The 17,088-nt window shown below is 46.5% G+C and overlaps 1 protein-coding gene across 1 annotated transcript in view; it reads right to left on the reverse strand.

The window, feature by feature from the left end:
* ATPAF1 (ATP synthase mitochondrial F1 complex assembly factor 1) overlaps positions 1 to 16,110 on the reverse strand; it is a 35,455-nt gene extending 19,345 nt beyond the window's left edge. The window contains exons 1-10 of the mRNA XM_055724846.1: positions 15,889 to 16,110; positions 15,420 to 15,528; positions 14,800 to 14,850; positions 14,006 to 14,068; positions 12,546 to 12,596; positions 10,677 to 10,724; positions 8,485 to 8,580; positions 7,770 to 7,877; positions 581 to 6,907; positions 143 to 203 (exon numbers count right to left, since the gene is read on the reverse strand). Of these exons, the coding sequence (XP_055580821.1) occupies positions 6,713 to 6,907; positions 7,770 to 7,877; positions 8,485 to 8,580; positions 10,677 to 10,724; positions 12,546 to 12,596; positions 14,006 to 14,068; positions 14,800 to 14,850; positions 15,420 to 15,528; positions 15,889 to 16,067 (900 nt within the window). The 5' untranslated portion in view covers positions 16,068 to 16,110 and the 3' untranslated portion in view covers positions 143 to 203; positions 581 to 6,712. The remainder of the gene's footprint in view (positions 1 to 142; positions 204 to 580; positions 6,908 to 7,769; positions 7,878 to 8,484; positions 8,581 to 10,676; positions 10,725 to 12,545; positions 12,597 to 14,005; positions 14,069 to 14,799; positions 14,851 to 15,419; positions 15,529 to 15,888) is intronic.
* Between the last annotated feature and the right edge of the window lie 978 nt (positions 16,111 to 17,088).

Genomic DNA, 17,088 nt, shown 5'->3' on the forward strand with positions numbered 1-17,088 from the left:
GAAACCACAAACCCAGCAGCCTGAGACAACGGGAAGATCTGGCTGCTGGGTGCATTTGTACGAAGCAGGAGGGTTTAGGATGAGGGGGTTTGCTTCCCTGAACCCTGCCCGGCTTCCCCTGCTATTGCCACCACAGATTTACCTTCTGACACCATGCAGGCTGTGCATCCAGTTGGACACATCCCTGCAGATCTGGACTTCTCCTGTAACGGGGTTTCTCAGTTATAGGTGATGCCAGGGTTTGCCCTTGAGGCACAATGTTCAGACACAGACTTTAAAAATAAAGTTATGAGCATGGTGATGACAAACACCCTTGATTGTCCAACAGCCTCCCAGAGCAGCCATGAGGGAGCTCAGCCCAGGCCCTACCTCTCCATTCCTCTCTCTCTGAGCTGGTGCAAGGCCCAGCACAGCACTGGTTTTGTGCTGCAGGTGCAATACAAACTATTTGCCACCTGCAGCAGCATCTTAGTAGGAGCAAAGGAGACATGGGAAGGCCCATAGCAGCAGGCAGATGGCTTTCAGCCAGAGCCAGAGGGAACCGAGGCTTGCACACCCCAGCAGCTCCTTGCTTTCCTACCTGTCACTGTTTGGGACACGGCTGAAGGGCAGGTCACGGGCCAGGAAATGGGACAAGGACACGTGAGGACCTGCGGGATTCACCCCTGCTGGGCACCCCCTGCAGCGTGAGGTGGCTGTCTCACACCTGCGGCACGTTTCTGCAGAGAAGATAAAACGCGGAGGTGAAGCACCCTGCACACTCGGCTCCGGAGGCAGGAGGGAAGCACGAGCTGTCACACTCACCCGTGCGGCTGTTTCCCACCGTGACCCTCAGGTGATTCAGTACAACAGCCGTAACCCTGAAAGCTCGTCTCTGCGTGTACACCCACCCCCAGACCTGCGGACTGCTTTATGGAGGCAGAGCCTTTACCCCCCCAGCCTTGCCCCGCTCCTGAGCAAACCTCTCGCAGTCATCGTAGCCAGCCTCAGGTTGAAGCAACACCCCTAAAATCAAGATCCAGCTCAAGCAGCCCAGAAGACTCTTCCCGGTCACTGGCAAACCAGCCCCTTGTCTGGCTCCAGTAGGTTCAGGCAGCAACAGCGGCTCTGCAAATCTTTTGTTGGCACCTGGGGGAGTGTCCCCAATGCCGGATGCTCCCTGCTGGCACATCGCAGCCGCGCCAGGTCCCAACACGGGCCGAGTAATGCTACTGTCCTCCACCCCAGGGACCCAGCAAGCACCAGTGTCTGAGCTTCTCCTCAAGGAATGCAGGAAACCACAAAATGTCCTCGGACCTCACGAGCGGGAGGCGGAGGTCTGCAGAGCAGATGTAACTCCTGACAGCTGATGCCAAGCCAGGAGGAAACTTTCAACAGAAACCTCAGCAGAAAACGGGCACAAATCCAAAACTGAGGGGGCTTGGCTGTATAGCAAAGACCCTGAAAGGAACTCACGGCCAGGATTTACATCCAGGCAAGACAGAGCCAAAATACTTGGAGGTGAGATGGGGTCCTCCCACCCACAGCAGTCTGGAGCCAAAGGAGAGGGGCCTGGAAGATAGCAGGGGGCTGAAGTTGCATCAGCTGCAGCCCTACAAGTCCATGGGGCTGAGCAGCACCTCCTCATCAGGGAGTTACTCCCTTGCATGGGGTTTTGGAAACCTCGCAGAGCAGAGAGCCCGCAGTCCACAAGCCACCCAGGGTCCCAGCTGCAGGGAGGGAGGGCAAGAGTCACTTGGAAGAGAGGAAAAAGTCTGAGGGGCAGGACTGGGGCAGGGGGGATGTGTTATTGTGAAGACGGCATTTGTCTGGCCCGGAGGAAGGAAAAGGGGGGGTTGGCCCCACTCCTGAAGGCAGGTGCATGACTGAATTTATCAGGGGGAAGGAAGCAGGGAAGGAAGCAAGCCTGGAGTGCTGGACTGCTCCATCAGACCTCACAGGCGGTCATGGAAAGAGGCCCAAGGTGGTGATGCAGCTTCAGGCTTGGCAGGACACAGCTGCACTGGTGGGGGGTGGGTGCTGTAAGCCCCCTGCAAGCCCCCACCAGCTGCAGCACCAGCCCAGGCTCTCCCTGGCCACGCGATGCCCCACACACCATGCACCCGACCATCACAGCACCCCATCAGCCAGGAAGATGCTTGTTCCCAGGCAGGGTTTGAAGGCTCTGCATGCCTGTGCAGACAAGACACAGCAAAAAGCGCCGTGGGTTTGCTCTGGTTATTCCCAGAGAGGCAAAGGACATGCCCAGAAAAATCTGCCTTGGCTATGCAGCATCGGGAACAGCCTGTTCCCCCTCTCTGCCCCACTGAGCCCTGTGCAAGCTCAGGAGATAGGGAGTGAGAACTTCCTCAGCTGCAAATCAGAGGACACTGGAGTCTTGCCAGTTTCTAAGGCACAGGGGAAAAAAAAAAGATGGGGCACAGACGAAAAAGCACTGGACTCAGCATTTTAAGTGAGGGCGAGAACATCATCTTTCAATCTGCACTTCCTTGACTGCTGTGACGGCCGCCTTTCACAATCCAGGGTGTCTCCCCAGGGAGCAGGATGGGCTCTAGGTTTCCAGCTGACACGGGGGTACATCTCCCTGGGGCGACAGGGGTGGGTGCGCAAGCCAAGGGGTTCGAGATGCTGATAATGAAGAGGCTTTGGTTGCAAAACTCGCTCCACTACTCCTAGCAGGAACTGCTTGCTCCCACATTCCTGGCCCTGGGCCCTCCTCCAGCCTGAGACAGACCAACAGACAGCCCTGAGGAAAGGAGGTTGTTTCTACAGCACCTGGTTCAGCCGTGAAGTCCTTGCCACAGGATGCTGCAGGAACTGAAGCCTACATGGGGCCACAGGGAAACCTGGGCCGCTCCATGAACATGCCCACTTTAGGACTGGCTAAGGACAGATGCATCCAGCTCAGGAAGACCCTGGCCCACAAACAGCTGGAAATCAGCAAAGCAACCTGGAAAAGAATGTTTGCACACACACGCCCCCCCCCAGGCAGCTCATCTAGGATCTAGACCACCAGACTAGGGCAGCCGCTGGTCTCAGTGCAGCCCACCACGATGCTGACCATCTAGGAGCAGCCTGGGCATCTACCATGGTTTTTAGCCCAAAGCTCACCCCGAGCTCACCGCGCGGAGCAGACAGGCTCACGCAAGCTGTGTGCGCGCTGGCAGCTCAGAACGAGGAGGCAAACCTTCCCTCTAGCGGCTGTACAGCACGCAAGTCTGTTACCTTCTCCCGACGTGAAGATTAGCAGCATTTCCACCAGCCCTTAGGCTCAGCACAGATCCTAAGCTCATCACATCTCACAAAACCCACGCGAGTTTTTAATGACTTCAAACTGGCACAGCTGCCAGTTTGCACAAAGCCACAGATGGAGCCGGGTGTCCGTGTCCGTGCTGCGGCTTGCAGGCGCCCACCCGTGCCAAGGCTATGCCGGGCAGCCAGCACCATGGCTGATGCGCAAGTGCGTCCCAGGCACTGGGGCAACCACGCAGCCATGAACCACCACTGGCCTGTTTCTGCAGTAAGGATGCTTTATCGGGCCAGTTCTTCAGCTGAGTTACTCCCCCTTACAGCAAGCACTCAGTGGGATGGAGGATGAAGCCTAGAGTTTCTCTTGGACCTTTTTATGATGGGTCTTCATCCCAGTTTCAGCCGCACCACCACCACAGCAGCAGCCAGCACAGATCCGAGCGTGCTGTTCAAGTCCTAACTGTAACACAAGCACATGCATTAGCCTATGTTTTGCCAGAAGTACTGGATGTTTCCACTTTTCCATTTACAAATTAGGGAGTTCATTCACAGAGTGTCAAACTTGCAGCCACTGAATATTGAAACAACTGTTTTCCATGACCAAGATCCTCTGGTGTGATGATACAGCATCACAGAATATCGGCCCATCTGCTTTTACAATCTGTATTCCTACATGATGTTATAATCTGTAGGAATACAGATGGCAATTTGTATACAGATCATACAGGAACACAGTAGGAAATACCTGTCTGAAGCTTCCCCACTCACAACAGTGTTTTAGCGGCACAGTCCATCAGACTGGCTTCACGGAGTCAACGCAGCAGGAACATTGTCCGGGGCTGCAGCAAACCCTGTCCCCAGCAGCAGATCTGGGAATACCTCCCAGGAGCACATGCAGCTTCCCATTTTGTAAACCCTCAGCTACGTCCCTGCCATTGCACATACAAATCCAGCCAGCTCTTTGCGCCTCTGCTCCTCAGGGAGATGCAATACAGCACCAGATCACTGACAGCAAGTCAGTCGTTTCTGTGCCAAGCGCTCTCACCCTGACTCAAGGAGGAAACGTGTTACGGCGTGCACTTCAAGGTACATGAATACACCTGCAGAAAAAAGCCTCTGCTCCCTCCATCAGTCCATTCCACCTCTGCCAGGGCCAGAAATGCAGTTCTCTTACAAAATGTCTGCAGGCAGTTTGATCAACTTTGCCTTCTCAGTTTAGGTCTTATTTAAGAAACATTCCAATCATGCAACGCCAAGAAATGTTTCCTTTTGTCTCTGCTACTTCTGTCTGTCTTAAAACCCTGGAGTTCTTAGCTTGGGATTAATCACGATGGGTTGAAAAAAAACCCACTCAGAATTAGAGGTAGTGATTGCTACAGCCTTACTCTGCAGACTTCGGTCTTTTATGCTCAGAAAGAGGCTCAGGTGTAGACTTGGAAGCCTTGAATTTCACTCCTGTTGCTCATTACTCACCCAGGGATGTTATATTACAGCTATATTAAAAATCAATATAGCAACTTTGACTTCTTCAAACCAGGAAGTGAATAATGAATCAAAACTGCCCTTGTATCAGCTAAGGGAAAATGATAAATGGAGCACAAATGCTACAAAATAGAAGTAGAAAGGCTCTTTAATAAAGGTGATTTGCTGTTCAGATTATCACGGCCCTGTCCACACCTCCTCTGATTATTCCCCTGGTATGCACACACTCACAGACCCGATACAATCAGAAACAAAAAGATGACATTACTAGGGAGCATGACCATCTCCCTGCAGCAAGGCCCCAAGAGAACACGTGCCTCTTTCAAGAACATCTTGTCATTTCCTGAATGGACAGGAGCTCACACCCAATGCGTACGAGTCGCTGCTAAAACAGACCCCAACAATAAAACCTTACTGTCCACCTTTAGTGATGACCTGAACAATGTTCTTGTCCAAAGGATGGGCTGAGGAAGTATGGAGCGACAGCAAGTATTACGGCACCAGGGCCCTCCAATCACACTAGTGAACAGATTGCGTCAGAGCCCTTTAAAACTAACCAAACCTCCGTATCAGGTCATGGTTAAGGGTAGCACAGAAAATCTGATACCAGCACTGCCGAAAAATCGGTCTTCCTCTAACAGAGAGACAAGCTGCCTACCCTTCTTGCCTCCATGTCTTTGGCAAAGGAGCGGATGCTTGCTAGCTTCAGCAGGCTGACGGGAAGACACAGTGTGGCATGGATATAATGGATAATTCATACTAAGGGTGAATTAGTGCCAAGGTTTTGATGTGGATGTGGGAAATATTGCAGCATTGCTCCTGGGAAGCTCCTGGCTGTCCCCCCTGTTTCCTTGTCTACCTGTGCAATGGTGGTATGCTGGGAATCCACGCACAGGCTGCACACTGTACCGCTGCAGTATGCCCTTGTCCACAGACGCGCTGGCTGCCTCTGCTGGGAATGAAAACAAGGGAAGCTCGAAGCGTGAATGCTTTGGGATTCTTTTGTTGAAGACAGGTTTAAAAAACCAAAGCTGCTGGAGTCTGTAAAGCCAGAATCTTACCAACATTGCTGTGTTAGAGCAGCTATACATATTTATACCACTACATTTTCTTCACAAGTCATCACTTAGCAATTGAGAAGCTGGTTGGTGGCTCTCTCTGTTACTATGCCAGTCCACCTTGCTTTTACTACAGGTAGTGCCTTTCTTGAAATGGGAACATGAGCTATTTTATGCCCCTTCCAACATCATTTGTAGAGTTAGCAGACCAGATGCCAGTTTGAGAAAAATTAATTCTATGAAGCAGGCAGTAATTCCTCTACACTAGTAAAAATATTAAAAAAAAAAAAAACATGTTCATAATATCGTCCTCAAGAAAAACATCTCTAAGACAGAAACACAGCAACAGGATAAAATTGATGTCAACTAAGAAGCACAAAATTCCTATAACAAATCTAGTCTACACTCTATTTTTTTTAATCCTGAGAAAAACACAGGCCACAGTATACATCTGTATAAGGAACCTCACATTCAAAGTAACAAAGAGGTGTCTGTTTTAGACCTTCAATCTTTTTTTCTTGATGGACAAGCCTGTATAAATTCCACACAGATTCAAAAGCACTGGACCATGCAATTATAATGGCAGAGGGCACTTAAAGTGTATTTACTAGCTCTGGTTCTGTCACTTAATATTTCAGATTTCAAAAATACGGCATGCAGCACTAACAGGACAGGAAAACAGCTCATTCTGAAGAAGTTACACTGAAGTACAGGGCTCCACTCTGGCAATTAGTTATTGTCCTTCAAGTGGCCCAAGTCCTCATCTTGCCTCAGTGCCACACAGGCTTGACTACCACACGCTCCCAGGATGTCTCCAGATCCTTTCTGGACCCAGACCAAATTCATAAACCAAAAGAGACAGGACCACCCCACCTTGGAAACCCCCTGCCTGCTGCTGGCTCGCTCCCCCCACAGGTCAGGCTCTACGACTTGTCAGAAACCTGACCAGGTCTCAGTTCTTTTCCAAGTCCACTTTGCTCAAGCTCTGCTATAACTGACATATATTTAAATTCACTAGATCTGTGATTGAAGGTCTCCACTAATTCGTAGGTCTCGGAACGATCCGTTGCATAGAAAAGCTGCACCTGATTCGCCAAGCACTGTGCTTCACGGACCACCTGTGAGTTAAAACAGAGAACGTGTTACCATCGGGGTTTGTTGTATTTGAGTATACCGCTGAAAAAGCCTCTTCAGCAGCTGAAAGGCTGCGGTCCTACTCATCTCATGACTCAATTTCAAGTCACCTTAGTTTAGCAGATCTCTTAACAAACCACCTCCCTCTTGTTCCTGACCTCCTTACTGTGCCTTTAAACTACTCTTCTGCTAAGCATACACCTCAGAGGTCAAATATGTCTTTCACGATCCCTGCCCACTCTAAGGCACTGGAGATGCACCGAAGTCTCATCTTTCTTTTCTTACAGTTGACCTATTTGCAAAAATTGATTGTTTACTCTGAGACACAACAGGGCCTCTGCACACTGTTTCAGAAATGGTTTAAGTAGGTCAGTTAGAGGTGGGAAGCTTTAGCTATCTTGTTCCACCAGTACAATACCTACTGCTGAAACCTGACACAAAGCTCTAAAGGTCCCCTGATTTGGTAAGTAGCATTAAGCTTCAAAACACTGTTTTAACTCGTTGGCAGGTAGCAAGAGCTTTTATTTACATTTGCTTCCATTAATAAGAAAAGCAGAAGCATTTCTTTCTTTTTTTTTTTTACAATAAACTCTAATATCCAAAGTAAGAAAAAATAAATAAACAGGAAAAAAAAGAATGCATGAGCTGAAATCACCAGATAGACAAAAGACTGATGATTTCCTTCTAGCTTTTCCTAGTATTAAGTAGATTAGGTTAAAGAAATCTAGTAAGACCATTCTTTGGGAAAGGGTCTTTTAAAGACTTCACCTGAATTTGGTTTTAATTCAAACCTTAGGAGGAGTTGCAGCATAAAATGAAGGAAGCCAATGAGCAGATTTCTCTTACCAAGAACTTGGAGTCCATTTCTGCTGTCATCAGTACTATCCCTTTTTCCTTCTGCAGCTCAGGATAATGGTACAAGACCAACTGGCTAGGAGCAGTTTCACCTTGCGTCTAAGGAGACAAAGAAATCTGTTTGTATCCCATAAAGAACTTCAGCTCGATTGCAGATTTGGAGGCTTGATTACAAAACTTTGAGTATTAACTGCTATGGAAGCAGTCATTTTTCAGGACTTAAGGTTCAGTTTCAATTAAAAGTTCATTATTCCCAGTATTTACAGAAAACAAGGGATTTGCCGAGTTAGGGCTGGGGTTTTTTTCTTGACTAAAGACCATTTTGCATTTAAAAGAACCCACAATTTCCAGAAAAAACATTTCATCTTACAGCATCTACTGATACTATAAGTAGCTTGCACAAACAGGTCTAAAAAAAATGGCTCTTGCTTCTATTTTTAGACTACTTGACCTCTGCCTCATTCTTGTTTAGAGACACACGCAATAGCCATAAATTTACCAATTTACCTGTAATTTACTAACTGACTCAAAATTAACTTACTAATTTACTCAAAATCAATGGCAGTTTTTCCCTGACAATTCTTTTCTTTTTAAGCTAGACAACCTGTTTGTTAAACTAGTTAGCAAATATTATATATTGCAATATGCTGATATTATATATTTCTGGATCCTAAGCCATTTTTGGCTTTTTATTTCCACCACTCACCTGAATGTTTATAAGGGAAGTGAAGTGCAATTCTGTTCCTGACCACTGCCCCACAAAGAACTCATAGCCTTCTTTTCTTGGCAAAGCATATAGAAACTGCAGACAAATGGTTAAAAAAAAAATCACAATTCTTCCTTTCATAGAGCAAAATGATGCCCATGTCATGCTGGCCTCCAGCATGAATGTTTTAGCGAGAGAACCACAACAGCAAACAGGGTTTCTTTGCCCCACCAGGAGTGATAGGACACTGGCAGGACCCAGACTTCAAAGCAGACAGTAAACCAGCGTTACCTTATCAGTACTATTTCATTAGCAAGCATGTTGGCACATATTTTTATCAGTATTACACGACACAGACAAAGGAAAGGACAGTACAGAACATTCGGACTCTGAATATTTTTAATTTTGGTTTTGTTTTCATTTTCTTTTTGTTCAGTCCTAGAAAATTAACAGCAGAAATAGTCAAATATAAGATAAGGAGGATTCAGAGTATTTAATTCTGTAATTTCACCAACTATTCCGGAACCGTCAGCAAGCATTTTTTCTCTAGAGATTTACAGTCTATTCAGCTCCACAGGCTAGGGACTTACTCATTTTCCTACACCAAGAGAAAGGACAACATGGGAGCAGAAAAACATGCAGGATACCAGACTAAATGTCAATACACTTTACAGAAAGGCACTTAAAGTTATAGATAACTTTCCAAGCTCCAAGCAGCTCAGGAAGCCAGATACATTTGACCTTGCCCTTGGCAAGTGAAATATATGGGACCAATCCATCAACCCAGTGAAGTCTCCCATTCAGTTCTACAAAAGCGCTCCTCTCAACACAGCAAAGTCTAGCTACTTTGTTTTCATAAAGGAATGAAACATTTCATTTCTGTATCAGCACAGTGAAATTTGCACAAAGCCCATGCTTCAGTGCACAAATTACTTTAACAACACATTATTTTCAACAGAAAACAGTATTAATCCAGCAGCACAGGGTACGCAATTGCAGAAAGATATCCTTTTGCTTGTTAACCATTTTGCTCTTTTGTAGTTCAACTTCTTAGAAGCAATAAAATGCACATTCACACAGGAATCTTCTAATTGAAGCTGACAGGATATCCACCGACCCATGTGAGAAGGTATGAGTGGATCTGCAAGATCTGGGTTCATTCCTGAAATAACCGTATTACTTACTCTCAGTATTTTATGCTTTGTGTGCTGGCATACACCTAAGACACAACCCACAGAGTATTTACTCTATATCTATAATAAAGGGTTTGACTACACCCAATTCCCCCCTTCCTTCCTGTCACAGCTGTTGAATTACAATGTTCTGCAACGGAACTTACACTGCTGAATTCTGTGCATGCCATATAGTCTTTCTGGACAACTCACACTCCCTTACAGACAGAGTTGCATTATGGACACAGCACAGTGCCTGCCCAGTATGGCTTCTACGCAAATACCTACTGGCTTACCAACGTTTACCTATCACAGATCACCAGCGTGGTGAAGAAAGAGTGGCTATGCACACTTGTGATGAGGAAGAGCAGGCTAATAGATGACAAGGTTCAGTTCTTTCTGTGGACAGAACCCCAGCATACTGGTTTCTTGTCTTTTTCCCTTTCAAATACTCCTGCCTATCTTCACTGCCAGTAAAGAGACGTAAAAAGAGGAGCAACTCACACCAACCGTTAAGACAAGAGAACTCACTTTCTCCACGTACATGCAACGTAATGCCACAGTGACACACGGCTATAGCTAACAACAGTATCTCCAGGCTGAAGCAAGGATGCTTTATGCAATAAGGAAAGATATGCGGGAACATTAATGAAGCTGGCCTAAAAGGTTTGGCTCTTTGCAACACAGCATGGAAGAGACTTAACCACAAGACACAAATTAATGCAAAACGGACGGGGTAGCTAAATTCATTCCCTGGGAGATTCTGATTCTGTGCTCTCATTTTCTGAAACCTACATCTCATGCACCTAGATATCTGATCACTAGATCAAACTAACACAGGTGAATAGCCATTGCTTTTATCTGATGCTAAGACAAGCATTTGAACACCTGGATTTTACTAATCAAGCTGATACAGTAAGTCTGAACACAGGAGGGTCAAAAGCTTACAAATTTGGCTTTAGAGAGGAGAAATGCATTACAGCTATACATCCGCACAGCATGAGTCTCTGCCATACGTACCGATGGACATTTCTGGGCTCTTTTCCATATTAAATCAAACTTCTCTGCCTTTAGGGAAGGAAAAAGAGAAATCCAATTTTTGTAACACAAACATGGAGGCACAGTTATTCAGAATCATCTCATTAACCTTTACAGGGTACAACTTCCACCTACAGAAGGTCTCGCTGTGGGAACAGCTAACAATGAGTGTGTGGAAACCTGTATTTAGGTTTTAGTTACCTAAATGTCATCGTATCCCATTTTAACAATGCTGTCTCTAGGATGCAGCAGCAAACTCCTTGGATCCAAAGCTTTATTCCTTGGAGGTGGGGGGCCCACACCTCAGGCTTTCATTATGTCCTCTTTCAGTAGCAGCTCCACTGCACCATGTGGTATCAACAGTTGAGCGAGACAACACATCCCTGGCCTCAAATTGTGGATTTTACATCACAGCGATCTGTTCTTCAGTATTAAAATACAGAATTAAAATACAGAATAGATATTTTCTCAGACAACATACTGCTTTGTTTTATATGAAAACCACAAATGTTATTTGGTCAACCCTGATGAAACCTGGCAAATCTCATTCACATGTTCTCTGCATTCCCCCAGATCTTTTGCCTGCTCTTCTCTTCCCAGCACCATAATTAATACCTGCTTTAAGGTGTTCAGGAAAGAAAACATATGCCATTCATCAACACGGAATTCCTCCATGTGTGCTTTTGAGCACTTGAGAATTATGTGAGGACTTTCTTCCAACCAACAAAAAGCTTCTGGCAAAAGACGGAGGTTTTTTTTTCCCCCCAGTGACACCCTGAAGTACTTCCTAATGTGCCTGGCATCTGGTTTGCATTAAAGCCCTAAAAACTTCCAAAGCTCCCCAGACCAGTGCACCGAAGAACAGTGCCAGCCCCACTAACGGAAGACCTATACCATGTTAACTGGAGTCCCTGGCTTTGGCCCTCTGCTACAGTAAATGTGCAGTTCCAACTATTTTCACAACATCCACATGTTGGGAAAACTGAAACACAAAGCTGCCTGACTTCAAATCCCACGTTGCCAGTTTCAGAGCATACAGCACTTCATACATTTAGAATACAGCCTCCCGCTGACTTCAGTTGCGGCTCCAAGGGCCAAATACAATTGCAAATCAGACCCCAGATCTAAATGAGGTTTCAAGAACTCAAGGAACACACAGTTCGTGCCCAGCTGTGAAAAGACAGATTTAAGAGATCACGATTGCCGAGAAACTCTGAAGCAAAGAATAAAAAGAAATCCCCAAAGTGAAAAAAATTCCTGCAGCCTAACGCAGATTAACAACAATTTATATCTGGTAAAGTTATCAGGAATAAGAAATATGATCTTATCACAGGAAGCACCATGCAAGCTCAATGGAAGGCAGTGCTGCCAATAATTTTACTACGAAAGTAAGTCACAAGTGATTAGCCACGTGCAAGTTATTAGGCAAGTGCTCTAGTACTGCCATATTAAACTTGAGTCAGCTGTCCTTGCTGCAGGGAAGAGGGGAAAGAAACAAGCAACTCTGAGAAAAAATGGTGTGAAAATACAAATGCTATCTTAGAGATACTAGGGCCCTGTGAACAGTATTGGATACTAATAATAAAAAATGCCTGGGAATTCAAGCCAGGTGTGCAGAAAAAAGTACTAGCTTTACTGAGACTGACGTAAGTGAGAAAAAAAAAGCATACACATTTTTGGAAACAAAAGCCCTTATTTGGGGCAATGAAATCACTCAGTCCGGAAAGAAAGTTTGTTCTTGGAACCTCATTTTCCTTCCATGACTGCTTTTAAAAGCAACAGAATCACAGTTAGAAAGGAAAACTTTGCACAGTGGCCTTTCAAGCAGGTAACTACAGGTGAACTACTTACAGGAATGACAGCATAAACTGTATCTTTTGCAGAAAAATACTGATTCCAAATCTGTAGGAAACAAAGGAGGTGAGATACTGTTAAAATCAAGCACCTAGCAGTGATATTAAATGCTTTAAGATTAATTCCATTTGTAAACTAACCTTTGTAGGCACTTTGAGAAGTCATATTTCAATCAAGTCTGAGTTTCCTGCTAATGCAACACACTTCTCCTAAGGTTCCAGAGTACTTGTACCAAATGACAGATTTCAGCTAGATACAAAAGAGCAGTGGGCTCAGAGATGGCTCAAGATTCACCAGCCATCAGAAATGCTTCTTACAGTTTTCCCAACAATCACGCTAATGTTTCCTAGAAGGTTTTAATTTGGGGGGTTTTCTTAATAAAGAACATACAAAATATTTTCAACAGAAGACATGATTTCGCACAACGCTCCTCTGTGTTTTCAGTCTTTTCCTTCACCACAGCAGGATGGCAAAAGCTCAAAGTCCTTAATAAATGGACGAGCACAGGTAAAAGCCCATAGTTCAGGACTTTTTCAGTGGCTCTTCCCCAGTCCCACACAACTAACAAGGATGGTCAGTAAAATGTTTCATCAATGAAACCAAGATAGAGGAACTCGAAGGAAACTCACGACTCATCAGATCCACTCCTTGCTATAACTGGTCACACACCATCCCCTGCAGAGCATGTGACTGCTTCTATAACGTTCTCACGCTATCAGGAAAGCAGCTAGGTTTCTGCTCTCTAAGTCATGCCAGAAAGCTCCTTCATATGTGCTGCTCCCCTTAACTGATCATGCCAACAAAGTTTCTTGGCATACAGTCTGAGAAGGAAAAAAAACCCCCAGCAGATCCAATTCAAGCACTCAGAAATGTGCAAGAGATGTGACTTATAACTGGAAAAAAGGGAATACAGTGCAAAGCCCAGCCAACTTCAGAAAGAATAACTCAATTCACACCGTTCTTCAAACAGACCCACCCACAATCTTCTTACCCTAACCAACTTCAGTACGAGTATACAGGCTCCTGAACAACAGATAATGCAAACAAAGGTACAAGGTAGCAAAAGCTTTGGTTTTACTCCTGCAAGACAGATGCAGCATAATCTATATGAGCTACTGCTAGGATTTCCCTTCACCTGGCTCCAAACCTGACAGGAGCTTGCTAATGCCAATTCAACTGCTACACACTAAGTGGCAACGATAAGAATTACAGTAGAGACAGTTTTTGAATGATCAAGTCCAGATGTATTAATTATCAAGTGAGTACATCCTAGGTGGACTTACCTATATGGAAAGAACTTTACCTCCTACTATTGATATGCATGTGAATGTGCTTTTTATAAATATACATCCATAGCTGTGTTTTATTTTTCAGTCAAAGTAAAGTTTCTATTCTTACATATAGAATCCTATTAAGCACAGATGTAGAGCAAACTTTATTCCATTTAAATCCATCACCTGTTTTATCTCCTCCGCTGATTTTTCTTTCACCATCTCAACATTAAGAATTGAATCAAGTGTCTGCAAGAGAAAGCGTAAGGAATTTGGCACGATGACAGTTCTCCGATTCAAATGAAAAACCAGAATGAACAGATGTAATTACAGACAACAAAATCAAGCTAGAGGAACTTAATTCAATTTACAGGATGACTTAGTCCTCTTAATTGCTAAAGAAACTAGTAAATCCCATACAGTAACACAGTGAGGACTGGATTCACATATTAATGCAGAATAGAAGATTCTTTCAGGACACAGAACGCATTTTGCTCCAGTTGTGCAGATCTCTACTGAAGCTGCAAGACGTGCTGCAGCCTTTTGCCTTCAGCCATCTCAGACACATGCTTCGTTGGCAGATTTACACCGCAACTTTGCCAAGAACGTGAAAGAGAATAACACCATTTTCTTGTCCCTCTGATGGTTGATCTTTGGAAATATATTTGTGTGATGTAAAGGCGGCTTAACCCTTTCCATTTATTACTGCGAATATTCAGTACAGATCCCCTCACTAGTAGGAACTTCCAGGGTGTTAAGAGAGAAAGGACAGGATAATAAAAACCCAGAATGCCCGGAGCTTTAAAACTGAATACAATCCCAACAGTAAATTAAAATCTTATGCTCAGGTGCAGCATAAGGAACGTCAGCTTTATGACAAGAAGCTCTTGGCTGAAGCACTGATGGTAGCAATACAAATTAATCTACGTCCTTGATTTGACAGTACGTCCTTTCCTAACACTTAGGTTTGTTTCCCTTACCTTATCTTTTGTGAATCCTCCCTTTGATGCCTTTGTGCCCAAGCCATCTGCCTGGAAGAAAACATTCTTCTTTAGTTTTTAATAGCTGATGCTTTAATACAATTTATTTGGCTTCCCTGCCACGCATAAAATGCCTGCTGACGAAAATATCCTGAGCAGGAGCTCAAGTTTAAGATACTTGAAGATCACTGCAGTGCATTTCTAATAAAATAAATGATTGATTCGGAGAAGTAAATAAGAAGATGAGTAACTTCATATGACTTACAAATTTCAAGGCCAAAAAGGATTAGTTAAAAGCAAATCATTAAGCATTTTGGATCCAGTATTATTGAACATTTCTCTTGCTCTCACTAAAAAGTGACAGATGTGAGATCACGTCACTCCATCTAGCCAAACTAATCTGGAACTAATTAAACACTTAAGGCATCAAGCACAGAATTCACACTCTAAAAAAAAGCAAAATACTACACTGGAATACAGAACAATACTTCTAGCCACCAGAGTGTAAAATTCTGAGGCTCCTTACTGACAGGAACACTGTGATTGTAGCATTATGCTGATCCTATACCAATGCCATTAGAGCTTTAATATATGTGAATTACAAAGAAAACTGGCCTTGCCTTTTCCTCCATGCATCTGACAAATTCTCCTTGACTGGAATATCCCACGGGCTGCTTTTTCACTTCATGTCTTTTTTCCATACGGGATTCAAACACATCTGGACTGGATCTGAATTGGGAAAGGAACTATTAAGAATACTGGGTGATGAACGCCACTTAGCCTTTTAAAATGTTTGCTGTGATACCGATTCACGTTCTCAGCCCAGTCAGTAAAACTCCCTCAAGCTGATCATGTTGGGAGATGCCTTGGTGCCAACTACACGTGAATTTCAAGGCAGCATCTGGCCCAAATGGATTAATTTTCTCGTGAGCGTGGGAAGCTACAAATGACCTCGCGCCACCCCAAAAAAGCCCAGCTCCCCGGCACCCCCTCTGCCCAAAAGGCAGCTCCCCCCACATCCCAGGCCCTGCTGGACCCCTCCCTCCCCCCAGGGCCCCGCCGCCCCCCCCAAGGCCCGGGACCCCGCACCTCCGCAGCTCCTGGATCTTGTGCCGGTACTTCCCGTAGAAGGGGTTCTCCTCCAGCGCCGCCTCCCCCGGCCCCGCCAGCTCCCGACACGGCGGGGCCAGCAGCCCCAGCGGACGGAGAGCGGCGCGGCTCCGCAGGGCCGCCCCCCGCCCCCAGGCCTGCAGCAGCGGCCCCGCCATGGCGCCCGCCCCGCCGCGGTCCGTCCGGCTCAGCGCTCCGCCCGCCGCGGTCCGTCCGCCTCAGCGCTCCGCCCGCCGCGCCGCCCCGCCGTTCCGCCCCCGTAAGGAAGCGGCCGGAGGCGCAGACTGGGAAAGGAACTTTTATTTAGAGAAATTAAAAAAGTCGCGTTACATGATCAAAAGCGCGGGGTTCCGCGGCTCAGACCCGGCGGGGCAGGGAAGCACGATGCGCGCCCCGCACAGCTGCCTGCGGAGCTCCGGAACTGAAAACGGTACAGCGCTGTCCCCACGCTCCCTTTCCTTTCAGCCATGGCCTGTTTCTCGAGGGCCCGCCCCCGAACCAGCGGGCAACCAGCGGGCAACCAGCGGGCAACCAGCGGGCAACCAGCGGGCAACCAGCGGGCAACCAGCGGGCAACCAGCGGGCAACCAGCGGGCAACCAGCGGGCAACCAGCGGGCAACCAGCGGGCAACCAGCGGGCAACCAGCGGGCAACCAGCGGGCAACCAGCGGGCAACCAGCGCCCTCAGGCTGCCTTCCAGCCGCCCTCTGGAAAGCCACGGCCTGTTGGCATGAGCCACAGCACGTATCTGGGCAAGCATTTACTTAGGCCAATGGCCTTTATGCCCTCCAACATCTGCAGCGTGAATAAAGCACGGGGAGGCCGGCCAAGCCCCCGCAGCAGGGCCGGGGAAGCATGGAGACCAGCAGCATAGCATTAAACTCATGGGGACAGAAGCAGCCAGCTGGGGACAGGTGCCCCCCCCCCCCCCCCCCCCCAGCACACTGCTGCCCTAAGCCACACAAAAGCAACCATTGCACTCCGGGCTGAGCGGCTTTCGTTAAATTGATGAGCACAAGTGCATCCTGTAACAGCAGTGACTACAGCAATTAGCGATCGACTACAGTCAACATGCAAGTTCAGCAGCACCCCTGGCCAGCTGTGCCCCAGTGCCCATTAATGACCACAGTGACCACACTGACCTTGGCCACAGGCAGATGGCACAGCACACGCTGGCTCC

This window comes from Falco cherrug, chromosome 12 (genome assembly GCF_023634085.1).
Source record: "Falco cherrug isolate bFalChe1 chromosome 12, bFalChe1.pri, whole genome shotgun sequence".
Taxonomy (NCBI): domain Eukaryota; kingdom Metazoa; phylum Chordata; class Aves; order Falconiformes; family Falconidae; genus Falco; species Falco cherrug.